Here is a 24,179-nt window from a genome sequence, read left to right as displayed (position 1 = left end):
AGAGAAATGCTGAGTACATGAAAGCTTCACTCCTACCACTCATTTAATGGAGCTGTATCGACAAAAACTGCCAATGCACTGACAGGCCCTCTCCCTCAGGTCTCACAGGTCATAAAACACTAATGTTGCATGTTGGGAACACAAGTAGTGTGGTGAAATGACACTCGCTGATTGGTGTCACAGTGTTAAAGTACAGTATGTGTGTCCAGCAGGGTTCTTAAGAAACGTTGCATTAATAGAATAAAATCAAATCAAAATTATTTATAAGGCACATTTAAAAACAACAGTTGACCCAAGTGCTGTACAATCATGATAACAAAGGGCGGTAAGAAACCATAGATGGGAAGAGAACCACATTTATGTAAACATAGCTAATAATTATCATTAGCATCTTTGTCATAAGCAAGAATGCTTCATGTCAGTGCTCACAGAAAATTGCAACACAGTTAGTTCCCTAAAGGCTCAATGTGTCACTTAGTCTCCAGTGTTATCCGGCTTTCACACGCAGAAGGTGTACCTTTACAACAACAAAAGGTCTGTCCAACTACATGTAAACTGCCCATTTTAGTGGAGGTTGCACTGACGAAACTGTCTGACTCTGAATTTGAGTCAAAATGCTTTAGTAGCACAAACATGCCCTTAAATAAACTTCAATTGATTAGTGTGTGACAGTCTGTTGGAGGTCAATATTCACGCTCACACAAACCAAAGTATGCTGAGAAACAAAGTAAAGCTTTAACAAGAAATCCTTATTAGGAACATAACGTTTCAACTGGTAATGTCTGAGGTAAGGACTAATGAAAATAATTAAGAAGCAATGTTCTTTCATTAGCAAATAAATGGCTCTCCCTGGTTACATTTTGAATTGATCAAAGTGAATAGCCCCAAGCCCTAACACGAGTTCTGACACACCACAGAGGCAGCTGTGAAAAGAGCTGACGACAATGCTGCAGCTCAAGATATGTAACTGCTGCCCTGATATTTCCTCAAGAAATGTTCCAATAAGACACGGGCAAGAATGACATTTCATGTCAAAAAATGTAATTACCTAATGACAATCAAGTCTCTGTCATGCAGCACGCACATAATAAAGCCCACAGCACCTCATTAAGCAGCCGGTCTCAGAATGATCAGACAAGAGAACAGACCGGGGTCAAGACTGGACTCTGTGAAAATATGCATCACATGCAAATGAGGCATTTTCCTGCCTTGGATCTTAGCTTTTGTCTTGATCACTGTGTTGAGATCTTTGAGATCCATTGCTGTAAACCATATGCTGCTTTAATAATATACCCAATGTGCCTAATGGGGCCCCAAGAGTTTTTGTGTCATGTATTTGACAAAAGAAGCTTTGATTTTTACCTTCAAACTTTAAAGTTCCTCTGAACTTAAATTACTTGTTTTTTGTCTGCTACTGCATAAATATCTGCTCTGTAAATCACTTGACCTGTGTTCTCCTTTGAGAAATCAAACAGCAGAAATTTATATTTTTATGTTTTTTTATGATGCCGCCCCCTATTTTTTGATTAATTCAGAAAAATGTTAGCTCTCTGTCTACAAAGATGGAGATCTTGTTTCCATATAGCCAATCAAATCTTTGCATAAAACATTAATGCCATCAATCATACAGTAGGCAGAGCAGACGGTCACACTAACTAACAACCACACAACAGCCTGTTACACAACACGAGCCACAAACTCTGAACAACAACCTACATTAGTTTTCCTTCTAAAGTCTCCTTCTTTTCTAACTTACAAACGTGAAGTAACATTTTGTCCTGCACCTCAGCTTGTTGAACAAACCACCAAACTAACATTCACCGGGGAAAAGTGAACCACTAACATTAGTAGGCAAGATAGCCAATTAGCTGCTCAGCTGCAGAACATTAAACAGCGTGTAAATGCAAATGATATTTTGGTCTGTTTAAATGCTGGTGTGGTCCTTCAGTACCACTGCTGACAACAAACTGTCTGCAAGCTGCTGTCAATCAAACAAAAAACCAACACTCCCCTCTGGCCACTGCACAAAAGGAGAATTTCTGATATTTCAAAAGACCATTTTTTATTCCTTTTAATAATAATAAAAAACAATTAACAATACATTTAAAAACACAACATTATATTTGAGTGCAAAAGGCGACATCTAAATGGGATATCAGTTGGACATTCATCGTTATGATCTTGCCTCCCTTTCTAAATTTGAATTTCTGAGATGATCTTTTAAACTAGTGGATAAGATGCATCAGCAACATACCTGTTTTGTCTCAGCTGGGGACCTTTGTTACACATTATCCTTGTTTCTCTTTCCAGTCTTACTCTACTGTCTGCCAACAAAACCTAATAATGCTAAAGTTTTTATCATATCGGTGAACATCTAATATCAGTTCCAGAGCATTGTTATCCTAAAGGAAAATGGAAAAAGAGCAGCATTTTAAATATAAACCCTTCTGACAGCTTTTCAAAATTCACTGGGCCTCGACTTGTCAGTGTCAAGTTGTAAACAGTGGCTGATCTGTCAATCACAAGCAATCACAAAAATATTTTTCATCCCTTGAATTTGCACAGTGTTTATCAAACTTCCAAGTACATATTACCCACAATACTCCTCAGAGAACTGAACCTCATATTTTCATCACAACACCTTTAAATATTAAAATACAATCAGTGTGGCACAGACAGCGTGTCACAGCTTCTATCATTAATCTACTGTGTGGTCCTGCAGATCCACTGAAGGGAAGTAAAAGGTTTAGAAACTACAGACTGTGGGACCTCACAAAAATTATTGTTGTCACACAGAACCTGAAAGACCATGAAGTGTGGTCATTCTTTCTTTCCTAAATGTATTCCTGAAGCACATTCAGGCCAGTTACATACAGTATTATTACAAAGAAGATTTCTCATTTAAGCCAATCTTCCTTCTCACTGGTTCATCCCTGAGTTCATCACATGTGGTTATATGTATCCCTTCAATTATAAGGTAATAGCACCAGTTCCCCTGCTCATTAACGAAGGTCGCTAAGATCATACAGTAGACAACTGGAGAGCGCTCCTGAGTTTTTTAACAGTGATCAAAGGGAAAGATGAGGTCCATGCCTTCTGTAAGTGGATACCTTAAAGTACACTGCACCATACTGATGCTGGTTTTCTTCTGTGATTGCGGGTTTTTTTCCCCTTTTACAGTTCAAAGAAGAAAAACCTCCATTACATTTCAAACTGGAGCCTAATCAAAATCTGGCTGCTGACATAATATCAGTATTCACATGAATAACCATGAATTCATCTGAACTGTATCACTGAATATGTATGCTCAATTTTCATACTGCACACACACTTTTATTATTAAAGACTCCATCACGTTACTTTTGGCAGTATTTACATATCCTGAGGGACCAAAATACAAAAATGTGAGCATCTGGTATGAATTTCAATCAGCAGGATTGCAAAACAGAAGAAAAACTCATTTGATTTAAATACTGTAGGCTGGGCCTAACACATAAAACTTCTCACTTGAATCGCTACAATATTAATCGTTTTAAAAACATCTTGTAAATGATTCAGTTCCTTCTTAATTTGGGGGAGTTTACATTGGGTTGCTGCACCACAAATCTCTTGATTGCCCCAATATACGTTTAAGATGCACTTAAGAGTATCATGTAGAAGTGTGAATAATACCATAATGTTTAAGATAAAAAAAAAAATGTGGTGTATATGACTATAAATAATCGATAGAATTAAAGGTGACCTGTGGAACTTTCTTGTAAACAAACAAAAGTTTATCACTGAAATGCAATGTGTGTATATAAGCGTATCATATATATATGGAAATGCAGCAGTTTCATGAAACATTTGAAAAGCCAATTTCTAAAATATTACATATTCTTTATTGTTCACATTCATGTTTACTTGCTGGCAGTGTTTGTCATCCCTGTCATTGTTGCCGCATTTGTATATTTGTTGGCACCACCACCAACTGTCGATCCGTGGAAACCAACGGTGCAATGTGCGTCCCCGTGAACATGCACAGTACAAACAAAACAAATAATACAAACAAAACAGGGACCAACTTTTTAAAATATTGACCCGTAGCGTATCTAGAGGTCAAAAACTCCACAGGGTACCGTTAATGTTTGCATGTTTGTATTTCTGTTCAAACTCTATGAATAACTTAACAGCAAGAGGGGAAATGGAATATTTCTTTTTCTTCTGCTTTAAAAACATAGTGGCCTCACTGTATTGTTCTCTGAATCTGCATGACGCCACAGATGAAATCTACAATAGACTGAAATTACATACTGCAGTGTTATCTAGTGCAGCATAGTGCGAGTCCTTTGAATGCCCTGTCATATTTAAATGTGACATTACATATTCTGTTAATTGATCATCAAATCATATTAAAACTAGTGTTGTTTTCAAGAACAAAGACTCTACACATGCCACTGTATACATTGAGAAACACTGTCATCTGTCGAAAGGTTTTACTGGATTGGTTGGATTTGATCAGCCATATAAGACATGTAAATATGTCCGTGTAGAGGTTACCATACCACTAAAGGCTATGTAGGCAGATGACGGAGTTTTATCGGATGTGAATGGATGGATATCTGGAGGGGACTTCAGCCTGTTAGTTGTGAATGTTGGTCTGACAGAAAAGGGGAGAGTCACAGCAGTTCTGCCAGCACAGTGATACAACGTTAAACATTTCTGTTCTCTCTGCTGTACAGTGAGGATGATTTAAGACTACAATAAGAAAGGAATTAAGACGGTGGCTGACACACCTTGACTTTTGACTTTACTGGAAAACTCATCACAAGTAGATGGTGCTGCACTGTAGCACATGAGCTTCAAAAAAATGAAGTCATCTGATATCACAGCTAAGGGTTAAAGATGATGTGTCACTGTACACACACTGCATGCAATGTTTCAATATCCTGTTTGTGGCTCCTCTGAAATGCTGCTGACACGCGATCATCTTTAGGGTCCAAAACAGATAAAGGCACACAGTAATGTGTGCGCTGACTGATTGTGTCGCTACCGTACAGGGACAGCGCTGCCCATTTGTTATTCATGAAGTTTAAAACAGCAGCCACAAGTATCAATCAATCTCTTTCACCATTCGTGCCACTTGTGCGTCACTAAGTGCGCACGGCGTCCTGCCTGTTGCTGCTGCTGCCGGAGGAGAGGCTGTGCGCTCACACCCACATTCAACAGGCACCGGAGGATACTTACTGTTACATGTATAGTTTCGCTGCGTTTTTATTAGTAGCACTTTATATTAAACAGAGTTGGAGACAATACTAAAGGGTAGCAGATGTGTATTTTTTGAGGTGGTGATGCGTTGAAGTCGCGCGCTATGGTGCCTTCCTCTCCCACCACTCTAGGTTTGCACTTCGGTAGGTAGATCAGACTCAGTGAAACAACCAAAGCATCAACTATATTCGGAGAAAAGGAAACGAGAATGGCAGCTCCATATAACGGATCCAACATAACGGCGAACTACACCAACCAGTTTGTGCAGCCGCCGTGGCGCGTCGCTCTCTGGTCTGTCGCCTACAGCGCGGTGCTGGCGGTGGCGGTGTTTGGAAACCTCATCGTGATATGGATCATTCTTGCGCACAAACGTATGAGGACTGTGACGAACTACTTTCTCTTAAATTTGGCGTTTTCGGACGCGTCAATGGCCGCGTTCAACACTTTGATAAACTTTATCTACGCCGCACACGGAGAGTGGTACTTTGGGGAAGCTTACTGCAAATTCCACAACTTCTTCCCGGTCACATCCGTCTTTGCAAGCATCTACTCCATGACTGCAATCGCTGTGGACAGGTGGGCCAATGAAATGTTGCAAAAACAATATGTAACGATCGACTGACGATGCTAAATCCTCCCTACGGTCCTCACCCTCCTCTCTCTCTTAATAGGTGATCAGTTAAATGTGTGAGTGATGGGTTTTTTTTTTATTCAATAATATAAAAAAACGTAGATTCTGTTTCTTGTCATCTGTGTATGTAGGTAACTCTTGTCTCCATATGGAAATATTAATTATCAGTATCATTTTGTACATTGAAGAAAGAAAGGGGAAAAAAATAATACCTCCATACCCTCAAACACCTTTACAATCATCAAAGAAGCCATAAAACATGAATATTTTAAGCTATACATGATGTAAAAATTACCCTTGCATTCCACACACTTTCATCTCAACAGCTTCACGCATGATTTTTGAACATCTTGTTTCTGATTATTCCACTTGGCTATTCCGCCTTCCACCAGGAGCAGCGGAAAATTTAATCTTGTGCTTAAAAAAAAAAAAAAAAAAGCTCAAATCAGTGTTGGGTGAGGACAAACTGTACAGCCTTTGGAGAAAATCTTGCCAATCTGATGTATAAACTGATTCCCTCTCACACTCATACTGTAAGAACTTTCAGTTACATTGATGGCATCTGATGGAGGCTTTTTCAACACATTATTTCATCAGCGCATGCTCCCTGCTGATTTAAATTCTTGGTGGTAGGGTATGTTTGTGATGTGCATTATCATACTGAAAAGGCGGCTTCCCAGCAGGGTGACTGCCATCACACTCACACACACACCATGGGCATATTCCACACATTTATTTTTACTCTGAATCACAGACTAAAGCAGTTGTTTTGCAAAGAATCTGCACTGCAGTAAATGACTCCATGTGTGCCAACACCCTAGAGAAGATCACCCTTTCCTCCACGCTTTTACGCTCCCTGACTCTCTTGCTCTCTGTCACATGCACTCACATTATTTAGCCTCAGTTCTCTCACACATTTTCTTTCTTTGTTTTTCATTCTCTTCTCTTGCCCCTGTGGTCTCAAGTAATGTGGTGAATCAGTCACTACTATCAGACAGGCTTTGATACTGATCAGTGGAGCGTCATCCGTCATAATGTTTCAATGAGGGGATGAGACTGATGAAGGAAGCAGCTACAGGCCGAACATAATGAAAACAAAAAGCGCCTAGATGCTGCATGCAGGCACACAGTGTGTGTCTCCAGCTAGTGTTCATGTGTCACAGTGTGTTGTGATATTGTGCGAGGTGTTTTCCTCCTCCTGTGCTTCTCCTTGACACACAAAGGGAACAATGCATTTCCTCAGGCCGTGCTCATTTTGGCTCTTCTACAGCAACTTCCATGCATTTGTATTTTTGGTCTGCAGTGTCCGTTTGATTCCGTCAACTGTGTACTGAGAAAGAGAACATCGGCATGACCTACATGATGTAGATGTAACCTCCGGTCATGCTTTTCGTAACCCCAGTATGGTGCTGTCTCCGCTCTGATGTCTTGAAATGGCATGAGGCCACAGTTCGTGATCATCTGTGAATTTGTCTTTCCTGCTGCCTTGCTGTGCTGCCAAGTGTGTTTCTGTGGGCACTGCAGCAAAATAAATGCAGGTTTCTGTGTGGAAGACAACTGGCGAAGCATTAAACCTTTTTATGATAACACGGATGGTGACTTTTTCCATCTCTCCCGCTTTTATTCTCTTGTTCATTGTGTTGAAGCTATGGATGTGTTGGTTGTGGTCATCTTGACATTAGGTCTTAGAGATATGTATAGAATTGCTTGTATAATGCACATGTTTTGGTATGTATATGTATATATATGGGCACAAACAGGCAAAAGTAATGGTTAGGAAGGCTCTCTTAATGTTTAATGTAATGTGCAAGGAGATCTGTGGAAGGTGACAAAAGGCAGGCATCACTGAGAATAATAACTGCTGCTTTCTTGAAAAGGTCAGTTCTAAACTCATGCAGATAGTTTGGATTTAATTTGCACAGTTTTTGAGATATCCATCTCTGGTATTTCTACCTCCACCATAATATTTTTTTATGGTGCCAACAGTCTTGAACATTTACTTTTTCTTAAAATTAGCAACATGTCTTTCCAAAGACAATGTCTCTGTTGATCTGGACAATGTACAGACCTCACTATGAACACGTTTCATTGGAACTACTGACTACAGATGTGTGTATTATCCAGAGTAACAGAGACACTGTTTCTGGATAGAGATGGTGTTAAATTTCCTAAAAGTAATTAGCTTTAACTAATGCAAACTGCAAACTGAAACTGATTTCCACTCAACTTCGGGTGATAGTTGATATATTAAAAAATCCCAAACAAATAAAACTGAAACTGTCTGCATGGCAACAGTAGATACTATTACTTCAAGTGCAATTTGGGTGATCTGACCCTTTAAGTATTTTATGTGATGCTGTGAAGTGAACATTAGGCATAATCCCCTCCTCAGAGGACATTTGAGCCAACACTTGACATTTAGCTGGTGCGCATAATGTTTGGCTCCTTTCGTTGGAAGTCTCATTGAATATAATCTCTTCTAGTTAAACACCAGGCGGTGATAAAGTGAGTTTTAGCTGGTATTGTCACTAAACAGTGACGCAGTTTCAAAACAGTACGTTGTCCGAAAGCTTTGTGCGCAACTTACTGGCATGACAGACTCTCAGGTTGGAAAAAACAGAGATGAGTTAATATTTTGCTGGTGTAATGTTTATGCGATCATGCCCAGTTGATGCTGACACCTCTATGAATGTGCTTTGATGTGTGTTGTTGGTTACAAAAAAGGAGTGTGTGTGTGTAATTCTATTCAGCTTATTCATGTGTTATGTGGTTATTGTTCAGTGGTTACAACTCTATGCGATCAGTCATCTTTGTGTGAGCTTGTTGGATCCCAAATAACTCAGACTACTCCGGCATACTTGATTCAGTATCTAACAAGCTATTCACACTCTGCCATCCACAAGGGCCGGTGAGACACACGGAGTAAATGCAAAGCAATTACTGGTGAATAGATGGGGCATCTTTGTTCTTGTACCTCAGAGATTTCCAGTCACTGAGGTGACAGGACAAGGCCCATTCTTTACCTTCTTATGAAGATTAAATTAGCGGTTCTAAGCCTTTGTTATCAGAAATTGAAAATCATGTAGCATCCTGAGCTGAGTACATGTGCAGCTGATAATCTCCTTCCAATTTTGAGTGCTTTACTGTGTCGTTCAAACAATGTCATCTCAGTTTTTTATAATTAATAATCAATCACTTTACAGCACAGTGTAATTGCACTTTTATACAGGGCTTCTTGCAGAAAATAAAGCAGAATATTAATGAAGAAAATCTTTTAATTTTAAGTTGAAGCATCTGAATCAGCCAGTTAATTTTGGGGTCAGAGAATTTAAAACTTTATCACATACACATCCACAGTACACTACTGACACAATCTGTTGGTTTTTTTTTACAGTGCCATCTATAAGCACTACACAGTATAAGGAGGATAAACATTACCTGCACCTCCAGTTTCATGACGAAAGTTAGCTGCAGCTACATAGCTAGCTGAAACGACTGGGACTTGTGGACACACTGTACATGAATATGCCAACCTCATTATCAGAAGCATGAGGACAATTAGAAAAGTGGTGAGGAAAAAAGGAAATGTTGCATAGGTAAATAGCAATCGCCTTTGAACACAATGTTTTTTTTTACCTACTGACCTCTGACCTGTAGGTACATGGCCATCATCCACCCACTGAAGCCTCGGCTGTCAGCGAAGGCCACTATCGGGGTCATCGTGTGTATCTGGAGTCTGGCTGTGGTTCTGGCCTTCCCTCTCTGCTACTTCTCCACAATTCGAACTGTGCCTGGCAGGACCATCTGCTACGTGGCCTGGCCCCGCAAGACTGACGACCCCTTCATGTGAGAAATTTTTTGCAACTTGCATCCAAAATTTTTAATCTGCTTTGATGCTATTATCTATAATAACGAAGCAGAGAGTGAGGTTGCTGTTAACACTTCACTTTTTCAGGAACAAGCCACACAACTTTAGTATATCTGTTGAACACTTATACTGATTGCCTCAGCATTTAACTGTGGTTAACTCTTTATACAATATCTTCCCCTTTTAAGTAAGAAACCTTTCACTTTTTTCCTTTAGCATTTAACCACAACAAAAACATGGACATGAGTGTCTGCCTGAGCTTGTAACATATGTGGTGTCTGGGCCACCTGCAGTTTTGTCAGCACTACCTGAGTCAGGGTTATCTTGGGTTTGCATCAGATGTTGGATGATGAGTTGCACGCAAATGTGAACAGTTTCTCCTCAACAGTCCATCCTCTGTTCTGACGATGTAAGACCTCGGGGCTGCTGTCTGTTGTATGACAGTCCCATGAGTGTTCTCCGTGGTGATCCATACACTCTGGCCTTGGTGAAAGTCAGACAGGTAGTGTGCCCTGTGACGTTTGATGTAGAATCACTCTTGTTTTCTCTTTCCTTGTGTCTCCATACTCCGGAACTGCTTGATGTTGGGCCAGTGTGGAGACAATGATTTGGGCACTTGAGCCAGAGTGGTCCTTAGCTGTCTCCCCATGAAAAGCTGTGCTAGAGAATGACAGTTTCCCATTGGAGTGGCAATAACTGAGTTGAGCTTTAGCATGATCTCCTCGCTCTTTCCACAAGCCTTTCATGGTGGCCACAGCTTGCTCAGCCTCTCCATTGATCAATCCATACTCTCTGGCAAAGTCTTTAAAGAGAGTACAGGCATACTGTGGGCTGCTGTCTGACATCAGCAGCTCTGGGACCCCATACCGACCAAAGATGTCCTTCAGAGGTGGTATGACTGTTGGCTGACGCAACATGGGGATGGGCGACGTCAATGTATTGGGAGAAGAAGTCAACCACTTCAAGGTAGGTGTTCTTGTGCCAGATAAATATGTCTGTCATCACACGTTGCCATGGTCTCTCAGGTACAGGAGTTGTCAACAGGGGTTCCCTCTGTGTTGTTCTGTGTTTTGTGCATATGGGACAGTTTCCAACTTTCTAGCTAATGTTAACCAAAAGCCCTCGCCATCAGACCAACTGACAGGCCCGGGCTTGGCACTTGACTATCTCTTTGTGGCCCTGATGGAGGATGTCAAGCATTTTTTCTCTTAACAAGCTGGGGATGACAGTTTTGTCCTTTCAGGAAAAGATCCCCAGCCAGGGTCAGGTTCTGTCTCTCCTTCCAGTAAAGTCCTTTATCAGGTGGCAGGTGGGCTTTGTCAGGCCAATCAGTTCAACAGTAGTGCATTAGTGTAGTGTATATGGGGTCTTCTTTCTGCCTCTCTGCAAGCTGCTGCGAGTCAAAGTCAAGTCAAATTTATTTATATAGCACATTTCATACGCCATCCAATATTTAACTTCAGTAATGCACTGGATGAGATCAATCACTAGGTTAAGGTGGTTTACAGAAACAGATATGCATAACTGTGTGTCGTCACCATAGGACTGATATGATATGTTGTATTGTTGAATGATGGACCCAAGTGGGAGCATATACAAATTAAACAGTATAGGACCAAGAATTGACCCATGAGGGACCCCATATGGAATAAGGTAAGTAAGGTAAGAAGAAAGCCAGTTAAGAACAGTGCCTCTAAGGCCTAAACAGTGTTCAAGACGCTTAAGAAGAATAACATGGTCAACTGTATCAAAGGCTGCACTGAGGTCGAGAAGTACTAGAACACTAACTTTGTGGTTGTCAGAGCTAATTTTAAGGTCATTCACAACTCTGACCAGGGCAGTTTCTGCACTGTGGTTATCTCTAAAACCAGACCGGTAAACATCAAAGAAATTGTTATATGACAGATACATGTGTAATTGTTGATATACAACCTTTTGCGAAATGGTCTGTCATGTTATCAATATGAATGTTGAAATCGCCAGAGATAAGGATTGAGTCAAATTCAATAGTTAGTTTAGATAAAAGCTCACCAAATTCAGATATAAAGCCTTTTTTAATCCTTGGAGGGCGGTAAACTGTGAGTACTAAACAGGGATATGCAGATTTCATTACCAGAACTAAATACTCAAAAGTAGAGTAAGAACCAAAGAAGACGCCTTTACATGATAAAATATCTGAAAAAATGGCAGCAACACCACCACCCTTTTTGTTTGACCTGGTGAAATGTGAAAATGAGAAATGAGATGGAGAAGCTTCAATCAGTTCCTTGCTACATGTTTCATCGAGCCAAGTCTCAGTAAGGAAAATCTCATCAAGCCTATGTGATGTTATGAGATCATTAATAATGAAGGTTTTATTAGTAAGGGATCTGACATTGAGAAGTACAAACTTTAACGTGCTTGCAGAATAGTTGGAGTTGTCAGCTGTGGCAGAGTCAGGCCTGCTGTGGCTAGAGTTTTCCAAAGACTGGGTTTGAGAGTTGGAGCCCACAGTGGCAGGACCCACACTGTTAGAACTGGATGTAGTGATGGGAGACACATAGGTCCAGATCGGGTCTTGCCGTGGTGCATATCAGAATGAATTAAAGGCTATAAACTGGATGAAATTAGCAGTCAACTGCTTTGTTCCCTTTCTATTTGGGTGCATACCATCATCTCTGTACAGTCTCAAGTTAGCCAAAAAGTAATTAAAGTTGGAGATGAAGTCATATCCTGCAGCAGAACAGAGTATTTTTAGCCAGTGGTGAAGATTGAAGAGTCGATTAAATCATTCAGAGTTTTTGGAGAGATTTGGAATAGGGCCAGACATGATACAATGTCTTCCCAGACTCTCATTTGTGTAGCACAGGGACTCCAGGTCTGCATGTAATCTAGCAGTCTAGCTTCTGTAGTTGGAAGAGACTGTGTGATTGAGTCCACAAAGATTTGGACTGGTGCTCATGACAGCTTGTCTGCAGTGATGAGCAGCTTTTCAGGCACATGTACAATGTCATAGCAGAATTTCAATAGTCTCAGTTGGAATCTCAGGATTCAAGGAGGAAGCTTGTCCAGCGCCTTAGTACTTAATAGCCTTCTTCTCAATCTGAGCATAGTGCTTCTCAGCAAACCAACAGAAATACAGACAAACCTCTGGAGATGAACACACTTGACTTCCAGTCACTACTCCCTGGCCATTTCTGCATCAGAACGGTTCCAAGACTGAAAGACGATGTGTCAGCTGACACATGCATTTCTGCATTGGGTGAGTATACAGCGAGGACTCTGGGTGAGCTGAGTTCTGACTTCAGCTTCTGAAACGCCTCTTGTTGTGGTGCTCCCCAACACCATTCTGTCTTCTCAGACAGATGAGGGAGGAACTTGCCCAGGTAATTGGCCATGCTCATCACTCCTCTGATGTCAGCAACACAGGTTAGCTCAGGCATTTCCAGAATGGCTTTGACCTTTCTTGGATGAGGGTTTACTCCCTTAGTGGTGATGCAGTGTCTGATAAACAGAATTTTGGTCCTGGCAAACTCACATTTGTCCTTGCTCAGAGTTAGCCCTTCATCTCTCAGTCTCCTGAGTACCTGTTGCAGTCTGGTATCATGTTCAGCCTGATCTTTGCCTGCATACACCAAAATCTAATTGCCATGGCATACCATTCTTTTGCAGCCCTCCAGCATTTGTGTCATCCATCACTGGAAATGTTCTGGGGCTGAGGAGAACCCAAACAGCAGCCTGTTAAAACAGTAGTGACCAAATGGGGTTATGAAGGTGGTCAGGGAAAGCACTGTCTTCAGTCAGGGAAATTTGCCAAAATTATGTCTTCTCCCACCTGAACTGTGTGCACTTGTCAAGGCCTCAATGGCTGGAAGTCCCAACAGCGGTTTCATCAGTTTTACTACCACATAAATGTCCTGTTCAGTTGTCTCCTTGCCAAACTACAGTTTTCCTTTGAAGTATCCTCTTACACCCAGGAGCTGCCTGCCCATACCATACAGGGATATCCTGGGTGGCTGCAGTGTCCTGAGCTTGTCTGTGGAGTAGTGGTGGCTCGGAATAGCTATAACTGCAGCTCCAGTATCTAATTTGAATTTTCTCCATTCAATTAAAGAGTTTCTCACTGTCAACCTCAATAACTACCTCTCCAAAAAAGGCAACATCCTCTGCTCCATGGTCTGCAGAATCTTCTGTGATATCATAGATGCCACCAGCTTGCAGCAGTTTGCAAGATTCTGCATCTTTGGCAGGGCAATCCTTCCTCTGGTGCTTTGTTGCATTTCCACATCTTCCACAACCTGTGGCTCTGTTTTTATTTTCTGGCTTGACTTGTGAGCTGTATTTCTGTCCTTTTGTGCCTCTCTGCATCTGTTGCCTTGCACTTATTGCATCTGTTCTCTGACTGCCTCTCATTTAAGTTGCAACGTATTATTGGCTGCTGCTTCTTTATTTCCACACTGTGATGCACTCTGGCTATACTTTTGACTAATGTGAGTTCAGGGTATAATTGCAGTGACTCAGACAGTTTTGCATCTCTTAGGCCAACAACAATCCATTGCGCTCTTGATTGCATCTGTTGAACCGTGCATGCTCAAAATTAATGTTCCTTTTGCTTGTTTTCTCAAAAGCCTGTTTCATATCTTCATAAGATAAGACATTCAGTATGTCCTCAGCTTCGTCCCCTAGAGTGTACATCAGTGTATTTACTTGATATTCTTGTCTCATTATCCAAGCTTGTTTATCCACTTTGGCCATTCACTTGCATTATTACAATCAAACTTGCCTGGTGGAGCTGCTGCTGCTGCTGCTTGTGCTGGCTCGCTCATCTTTTCTGCCTTTCACATAGCTTTCTGTTAATTTGCTCATTTACGTTCGTCTGACTTATCCACAGCCTCACATGCCTGTTTCCTGTGTTATTCTCCAACTTATCTTCAGCTGGGCTCACTCTCACTTGTTTTATGGTTGGCCAATTTTTTTTTTCCTGCTTTGGCGACACCGCTAGCTTGTTTTGCCCGTTTAGCTACTCGCTAATTCCATTCTTCACACAAGAACTGTCTTATGCAGATGCATGCTTCTCCGTCTGTACAAACATGCAGTGTATCATATGTTAGCCAGTTCAAACATGATTACTTTCTTGTCTATTTTTGCAACACAATTAGTAGTGACTTTCTCTTCCATATTACCTGATGGCTGCAGTACTAGTTACATTGTAGCAGTTAGTGTTGGCTTTACACTTGAAATTCTGATCAAATTTACATTCAGCTAGTGCCACAGGTCCCTGTAATACCCAAGAGTCAACATATGTTGATAATAGATTTACTGCGCGTAAAATTCTACGCTTGCATAAATGTTTTATAAATGTATAAACTTTTCAGCCTCTTCTCCTCTTTCTCTCTAGGTATCACATCATAGTGACGGTTTTGGTCTATGTGCTGCCTTTAGTGGTGATGGGTATCAACTACACCATCGTGGGGGTGACTCTGTGGGGAGGGGAGATCCCGGGAGACTCATCTGATAACTATCACGGACAGCTCCGGGCTAAAAGGAAGGTAAGCATGCTCAAAGGGAAAAGAGTGCACTGTTCATTCAATAATTCAGATATGTCCTGGGGCAGTCCAATTATTTCTGTTACTGTGCACATGGTGATCTTTGAACGCTTGAAGCCAGAGTACCAGGAATAATTTGCAATTTTCTGTCACTGAGCAGCCTGTGGCCCCAGGTAATTTTTATTACATGTCTTTTTTATAATCTGAAACGGAAAATGAAAAAGTTTGAGGCAGTATGTCATTTTGTAACTTATTTGTCTTAAAAAAGGAGGGGATTTGTCCATTGTTCCATTTTGAGGCATTTTGTTACAAATAGAAGGCATTCAAAAACCACCTGCCAGTCTGGCACAATTATCCAGATTGCTGTTACTGTACATATACCTTTAGGGTTTGGATATAATCCTCTAATTGGTGATTAAAACATTTATTGTCTAAGGGGGAAATCCCAGACCACCATCAAATCTAATAAATTGCTCTTTGGCCTGTTTTCTGTTCTCTGTATTTCATGATAATGTGTTGTTAAGTGTATCATGCTGATTAACAAACTGGTGAAAACATAACATCCTTGGCAGAGATGAAACGGTAATATAACAAAGTAATGCTTTGCAGAATTAAAATTACAGCAACTCCCTAACGAACCATTTTGTACAGTTTTAAGCTTTTAATTCTGAACATGTTTATATTTTATATTTTTAGATGAAACAAAACATCTCCCTATGCTCGCCCTTGTGCATTCAAGTACCGGAACTCACATTTATGCTTTCACAATGGGACACTTTGATGATAAGTAATGGACACACAGTAGCAGAAGTACGACTAAACAGAAACACAACATCAGCAAGGACTCTAAGCTCTTAAGTCATTAGAACTAAATGAAAAATAGGAATATTACAATCAAATTCCCACTGGGGAAACTGAAAAGAAAAATAACACAGACTAAGCTCAACAATTTATTAAGTATTGTAGACTTGCTTTCAGTTTTGATTTTCTATTTCAGGAAGCAATAGATTAACATCACTGATAAATGCAACACTTAAAATTGAGAACATTAGCTACAGCACACTGTAGTGAACAAGATTAATCACTTTTTCCTTCTGTATGTGTGTGAAGAAGCTAGAACACTGCACTGCTCTGCACAACACAACCTTTGTGGTTGTCACTTGTCCTCAATCAACTGTTTGTCTATGCATCCAGACAGGTACAAGCTCTGAAAACCAACAGTGTCTCGAGGCATTATGAGTTTGGCCACTCTTTTGGTGTCCAAGCCAAGGCCTTTATGCCTCAAGCAACCCCCAATCTCACATCAAAATTTGTAATACCTACATTAGTCCACAGCGGAAAACGTATTAAGCCCCTTTCATACATGCATGGCAACCCTGAAATTTTCCAGACATCATTTGGAGGAGCTGTATGTGTCAATGCAAATGTCTGAATCAGTCGGACCGGACATTAAACGGACTTTACCCTGCCAGCTGTTATTGTGAAACGAATACATTTTACGCTGTGGAGCAATATAGCTATTACACATTTTAATGTGAGACTGGGTTGTGTCAGGAGTCAGAAGCTCATTCAAGACATGTTTTTACAATGAGAGTGTTTACTGCTACCACAAAGAATGACAGATATGAGGAAAAAACACATCTACAAGGTATCAAAAGGTGGAGGATAATGGCAAATAAATCATGACACCTGTAGAAGCAACACTGGCACAGACACGGTCACTAAAATACAATATTGTAGATGTTAGATTCCATGTTTTACGGTACTATTCTTTATTTTATACAGCATACAAAACAGTCAAAAGTCAGTCAAAACTACCACCTCATCACAAAATTAAGAAAGGGCAACCACACTACCATCAACTAAGTAAAATCTACACCAAAGAAGACATGTAGTGCATTTGTGGTGCAGTGATATTGATTTATTTGCAATATCACAAATCATTTCAGGAAAAGGACACCAAAGAAATAATTTATTACTCAGTGAATAATACAGTATTATGTTTGAACAACAGTGTTTCTGTCACAGTCATTTAAATTTCTGAGCAGGTCACTAAGCTGATTTTTCTTTCTTTTTTTGTTGTCCTAGTGTTTCAGCTCACTGAGCGGAATATTTTTATTTATTTAGTGTTTTTGCCAGGAGTCTGGAATACAGTAGAAACATTAGCTTTTGAGCCAGCTAGTTTTGTGATGCTTGACAGTGTTGCCCCGAGCTGTTCTCTCCTTTCTGTAACCTATTCTGACCAGAGCCTGCAAGCACCAAACTTTCAACCTGCATGACATTCATCCCCAAGAAAAAGACACTGTACCATGAGACCAGCAATGAGAACAGGATAGAGGTTGAAAGATGAACATGCTTTATCTTCAAACACACAAACACAAATGTAAACTGCCTCTAAATTAGGCACAAAATCAACCACAAAATGTTGTCTGTCTGGAATATAACAATGAAAACAGATGGATAAAACCTGAATACTCTTGTGCGCAAACACAAACAACAACAAAACACACAAATATTCCTTTTCATTTATTGATCTGCACAATTACTCAGGAAAGACTCACTATAGACCCATTTCTAGCTGGAAGACTCAAAAATAATGACCACTGTGGTGAAGCCAATACTCAATCTTAGGAAAGGGTGAGAGCATTAAAAGACAAAGACAGAAATTTCAACACTGCATTCTGTGGGTGCTCGGGCAATTGTGAGCACCCATGGGGAAATAACACTGTGGGGTAACCAAATCAAAAGCATACTGCAAAATGTTTTTACTGCACCTAAGGATGACAATGTCTATCTGTCTGTCTGTCAGTCCACCACTTTGGTCCAGACTGAAATATCTTGAAAACCATAACACAGATGTCCATGAAATTTAGTACAGACATTAATGGTTCAGAGAGGGTGACAATGACTGCCTTTGGTAATTCCCTGGTCTTTCCTCTAGCACTACAATGAGGTCCACATTTGTGATTTTGCATGAAATGTCTCAACAGCTACTGGACAGATTACCATGAAATTTGGCACAGATATACATGTCTCCCTCAGGATGAATTGTAATATCTTTGGTGATTATCTTAGTTTTGTTCATTTATCTTTATTTCTTTAAACTCTATTAGTGTTGTCTGACAGTCCACTATGGGTTTTGATTACTCAGTGGTTTCATACATTGAGTGTACAGTATGTATATGTATGAAGCTATATGTCACCCTTAACCAGCAACTCAGAGGTATTTTTATGCTCATTTAAGATCTGACATGTCAAGTAAAATCCACCTCTCAATAGAATTAACACTGGCCAGAGCAAGCGCCGGATCTCTCACACCCCGAGAGTATGATGCCTGTAGAGATAACGAAATTAACAACAGGACACAAAGACACTTAAATGACCCTTGGGTCGTGTAAACTGAAGAACACACAAGTCAGGAGAACTCCACATTCACATGGACAGAGACTTGAGTTAAGAATGCAATTTTTCACATCAGGATAAAGAAATTCACCAAAGCTCCTTTCACACATGTACTGCAACCCTGAAGTTATCTGGACATTACCCAGAGGAGCTGTTTGAATGCAAATGTCTGAATAGCAAGACGGGACATTAATCGGACTTTACCTTGCCAGCTCCCAAGTACAAAGTCAGTAATGCCCTATTGAGCCTATGTGTGAATACAGCAGTGAATTCACATCGAGCAAGCTGGTGTGTTGATGACGTTTCTATCATACTGCTGGTGCTGGATAAATGCAGCAGAGCTACATTTTATGTTTATACAATTTTATGTTTAAAATCATGATTATTTGACTATATTGTATTGAAGTATGTGACTTTCTGTGCATAAAATTTGAATTAGAATCACTAGAGACAGAGGAGACATGAGCTGCCATTTTGGGCTCCAAAGTGTAGCTGCAATACACACATAGGAATTGATATTCATTAGAGGTTTGGGCAGTAAGCGGCTTATCCACACCCAAAACTTTGCGAACTGATAAAAGCACCTGAAGTTGACTTCCCCCTGAGGCTGGCCTTCAAACCTAAGCTCAGGAAACAGTGTTTTATTTTATCTTTATTTTCTAGACATCTTTAATTTGTTTTGTTCCTCACCTAAAGTACAATTTCACATTTTTTCTAAGCAAGCCTCAGAGTGCCTCAGTATCAACTGAAGACTTGAGTCCTCTGTTGTTTTTTTTAAAAATATTTTTGTAAAATCAAGCCTTGTGGTTTTTATAGTATTTCCTTTTTTCTACCCAACGGAATTAGTCAAAGTTAGTGTGGCCAGAAAGATCTATTTGACTTCACGAAGCACCAGAAATCATAGAGATCATACTACCAGACCACATCTGACTGCCAGTCCTTCTCTGAGTGCCTCTGGGAACAGTGCCAGTGACACATCGGCCTGAACCTCCTTCCGCCGGCCCTTGAGTGAAGGCCACCAGACCAACTGGTAGGCCCCGTTGTCGGGCCCTCGTTCACTCAGCAACAAACTGCATTAGACGGAGTTGCGTGGGAGCGTAGCTTCATCGGAGGCACCCCACGGAAGAGCCCTGCAGACAAACAGGCTTGCACCCTGCGTGTAGGCTGCACCAGCAAGCTCAACACTTCACACCAACTTCTGAACCAGCTAATGGATTCATCTCTGCATGACGCTTCAACAAAGTAGTCAGGACCCACAGCTTTCTGTGATTAAGAGTTGATTTTTAAAATAAATTAATTCCCTTAGAGAAGTTGATTGCCCTAGCGTCCCGCCGTTCTTTTATAGCCTTAAATCACATACTTCCATCAATATCACCAACCCAGTAACCAGTTTATCTCACCATTTAAATATCTTTTATTCATTTGCTTGATTATTTTCTTCATCATGTATTCATTAGACATTTAGCTATAAGAAATGTCTTCATTTATCAGCAAGAAGTTGTCTTTTTATTTTCTTTGGAAGCAGACGACAGAGGTCAATGTATCGGAAAGAATTCCAATTCTGGGTTGGGCATCAGTATTATTTGAGTGAACTGACCCTTTGAGATGACATTAACGCTTATAGAACTAGATAGAACTGTTTTTTGATTGCTTGTTTGCTTGACGTAAAAGTATCTCATCCTATATCAGTTGGCTGTGGCAGTTGCTACTTGTTTGTCCCAGACTTCCCCTTCTTTTGACCAAATTCTGGCCCTGCAGTATCCTTTTCTATGGTTTTCTATGATGTTGTGTTGAGAAGTGACAGTTGCATCTGTACCCTTGAAACAACTGTAAGCTACTAAAGGGACTGACGCAGTAATTCATTTCCTGTTGACAGTATGATTACATAAATTCTCAAAGGTCCCTTATATGTAATGAATGGATGAACTGAAGTAATGAAGCCTAAAGTGGCAATTTTGTACAAAAATAACCCATGAAGAGCGTTATCATTTCTCAATAGATCATTCAAGTATTTTCTAGTGTTTTACTTTATGAACAGATTTCCTGTGCAGCCATCACAGGTCTGTGAGGTGATATTAAGCAATAAAATGCTCCATCTTTCTATCATTTCTCATCATCTTCATTGAAAGAAAGATTCGCCAGTCCATTGTTTTGAGTTAATCCATTCTGCCGCAATCACCACACCACAGGTGCTCCATTTTAAGCTCATGCCTGTGGCTGCGCATTCAAAATGTCAGTCTGAAGTAGCAGCATTAATGACCTGTCTCATGACAGGTCATTAAGGCTGCACTTCAGACTGACATTTCAACATTCTGACATTCTCTTCAAGACAATCTGCATTCAATCATCCATTTGCCTTTCTGTCTGAAGATAAAGTACTGTGTGCAAGTGTGTCTCTGTGTGTGTGGAAGTAAGGATTGGGATGGATTACCTCTACAAGATCATTTTTTTCCTGAAATGAAGTACAACTGTGTTAAGCCGCAGTGTATCTGAGGGTCACGCTGGCTCCATCTAACCTCCAGCGATAATGGGACTATTCTAATCCCGACCTGCCAGGTGCCAATAGGCCCGTCTGTCCTGAGAGAGACAAGCGTAGGTGTTCACGGGCAAGTGCCTTAGCTAGTCCCATAATGAAATTCACAGTAGAAGCAGTTTTAAGGGTCAGTCAAAAAGCCACACTATAATACAATAGGAGTTGGCTGCCTTCTCTTGAGAGTGCACGTCTGAACTACTGTGGCTACAGTCACGTAACCTCTTGTATTCTTTCTTCTCACCAGTGATTGTATCAGACAAAAATTGAATCTCTGTCTTTTTCTCACATCTTGACAAAAGCTCCTTCTGAAACATTTAGGCACACATCATGCTTGAATAAAGCCTTTTTAGTAACTCTACTAACTTCAATTGCTTGTACCCACTGACTCCAAAGAGCACCTTTGTTCAATGGGCAATCCTATCTCCTGAAAATAAAATCTATGTACTACTGATTTTTTCCCCAGATTTCTTTCCTTTTCAAGGAAATACCATTTCTACCCAAACTGTGTTCACCAGCAAAATTTTTTCCAGTCAAGGAAGTTACAGTCTTGGTGGTGGTTGGGCAAGCACTTTGACTTTTACACCCGAGACCAGGTTAAACATCATGCTTCCTGTGTGTGGTTATAGGTTTAGGCAACAAAAGCACTTTGGTTAAGTTTAGGGAATGGTTTAGTGATTGATTTGGTGTTTTGGTTAAATACTGAAGAAGTAAACATGTTCTTTCTCATGATCCAAGTCAGAGCTGATCATGCTTTAGTTGCTACAAGCAGATATTGTAGGTAACACAAACAAAATGTGTATTTTGCAGTGACATTTTGCAACTTTACAAATACTTCAATTAAAAATGTTTCCTTCTACACAGTGGAACATTTGACAGCATAACTGCATTTTCTACAAAGATGGACTCCAGTGACATTGTACCTGAGGCTATAAATGTTTGAATAAATGGATACGGACTGTGTTTTGAATTTTGTTTGCAAATGATTAACTCTGTGCCCATTGCCAAGAGTAGTTGAACAGGTGTATCTTGACTTTGAAAAGAAATTAAATGTAAAAATCCTTATTGTATTGATAAATAAGATGAGCAGATTTACAATCATTTCAAAACATATTTTCTGTCGCACATTAGTAGTATATAAAGGTCATTTGAAATAGGGTTGCATTGAGTATTTTGAAATTGTTTTATGACGCAGACTCACTCTTGTTCTTCTTTTTGTATTTCTTTTATCTTTTTTTACTGACCCAGTTTCTCTCCTGTTTAATTACTCAGTGGCATTCAGAAATGTAAGTTGCTGAGGTTCGTCCTTATCGTATCATGTTCTAAATTGTTGGTGGGACTCACTCTGGCTTCAAGCTAACTAATGGATATAGTCATTTACAGGATTAATGAAGGAACATAAATCTGGTGGCAGGGTAAGCTTCGAGACTGGTTGGTTACAATCTGACTCAGAATATCAATTTTATGCATTAAAAAGCTCATTAACATTTTAGTTTCATTACATTTTTTTTTCAAAAGCAAATCAGCATCAAACTAATATGTTTTCCTCATACTGACATTTGTTTCCCACTGCTCATTTGAATTTAGATGTGAAATACTGTGATAACAGCACAGGGAGTTAGTAAAAGTTTTTACCACTGCAGGTGTTTTAAATTTTCATTATTTCATTCTTCTCATTTGGCTTTGTAATTATGTTACTTTGAAGCAATATTAGCTTCACTTTATAATGGCGTGACCTTGAAAAATGTAGCACTTCCAAAACAACATCACTGAACATAACCAAGCAGGACTTAGGTTTTCCTTGAAACCTTATTGTAGTAGAATATACACATAATTTCTCTCAGAAAGGGTTGAACCGACTTGTTATGAACTGTTACATTCACATTATCAGCTGAGACTGATTTTCACTGATCATTGCTCACGGATAGTGATACATCATCTGCATCATCATACCTCATCAGCATTTTCTGCCTATAGCAAATTTCCTACCAATGAGGGAGCAAGTAAATTATTGCAATCCAGTTTGCACCTTGACATTTAGTGAGAAAATGCCCTTCTCCTTCTTGCCCTCCTTTTCCATGTTGTAGAATTGACATGAAATAGCATTTAGATTACACAGACATGTTTCTACGGGGCAGTTTGGTTTAGATTGACCATCTGTATTTAAGAGGTGGGACAAACACTTGAGATCCCACTCTCAGCCCTGATGAAAGGACTTAGTAACTGCGGGGCTCAGCCAATTGCTTCCAATAGTCTCTTCTGGTAGAGGAATATTTGCTTGTATCTTCTAACAAGAAAGGAAAACCTGTGAATGTTTGCCATGTCCAATAATAAGACATAGATGCAATTATTCAATAATTTTTCAGAGAGATATTCTACCCTAGCCAGCACCTTGCCTGCTGCCCTCTTGTTTCATTATGAGAAAACTGACAAGTTCATAAAAGTCATCTTGTTAAAAATGATGGAACTGGAGAGTAATTCACTCAGACTCTCACACACTTACTCATTCACATTTAGCATTCTACAGATTCACTGCAAGGAGCAGCTGTTAGCTGTGGAGAAGCTCTTCTTTGCATTTATCATTAGTGTGGAGTTTGCTGTGAACCACTAGCATGAATGCAAATGTTTCACTGCAAGGGCAAAAAATAAAACACTTTGATTACAATAGGAAAGTGTGTGCTACTTCCTTAATACATAAACAGACCAGCTAACTGCTCCAGGTCACGTAGCATTAAAGCTGCCAAGGAGCCTTATCTGCTTTGGCGATGAAGTGAGTTAGATTGGGAAAAAAGAAATCAGAGATTGAAGTTTAAATATCAATGTAGTGTTTTAAATGTGCAATCTATTGTTTGGAAATAGTCTAAAGTGACTGAACAAGCTTCGTTGTGAACCATCTGAATAAGAAATGTGTTTTAAGGAAGAATGTATAATCACGCTGTTATGTCATTTTAACATAACCCTGTTTGGATGATTACT

The 24,179-nt window shown here is 40.0% G+C and overlaps 1 protein-coding gene across 1 annotated transcript in view; it reads left to right on the top strand.

The window, feature by feature from the left end:
• The first annotated feature begins 5,194 nt into the window (after positions 1-5,194).
• Positions 5,195-24,179, top strand: part of tacr3a (tachykinin receptor 3a) — a 32,974-nt gene continuing 13,989 nt past the window's right edge. Inside the window, exons 1-3 of the mRNA XM_044339354.1 lie at positions 5,195-5,823; positions 9,536-9,724; positions 15,124-15,274. Coding sequence (XP_044195289.1) covers positions 5,456-5,823; positions 9,536-9,724; positions 15,124-15,274 — 708 coding nt within the window. The 5' untranslated portion in view covers positions 5,195-5,455. The remainder of the gene's footprint in view (positions 5,824-9,535; positions 9,725-15,123; positions 15,275-24,179) is intronic.

The sequence above is a fragment of the Thunnus albacares genome, chromosome 3, assembly GCF_914725855.1.
Source record: "Thunnus albacares chromosome 3, fThuAlb1.1, whole genome shotgun sequence".
Lineage (NCBI taxonomy): Eukaryota > Metazoa > Chordata > Actinopteri > Scombriformes > Scombridae > Thunnus > Thunnus albacares.
This window is presented reverse-complemented; position numbering and strand designations above follow the sequence as displayed.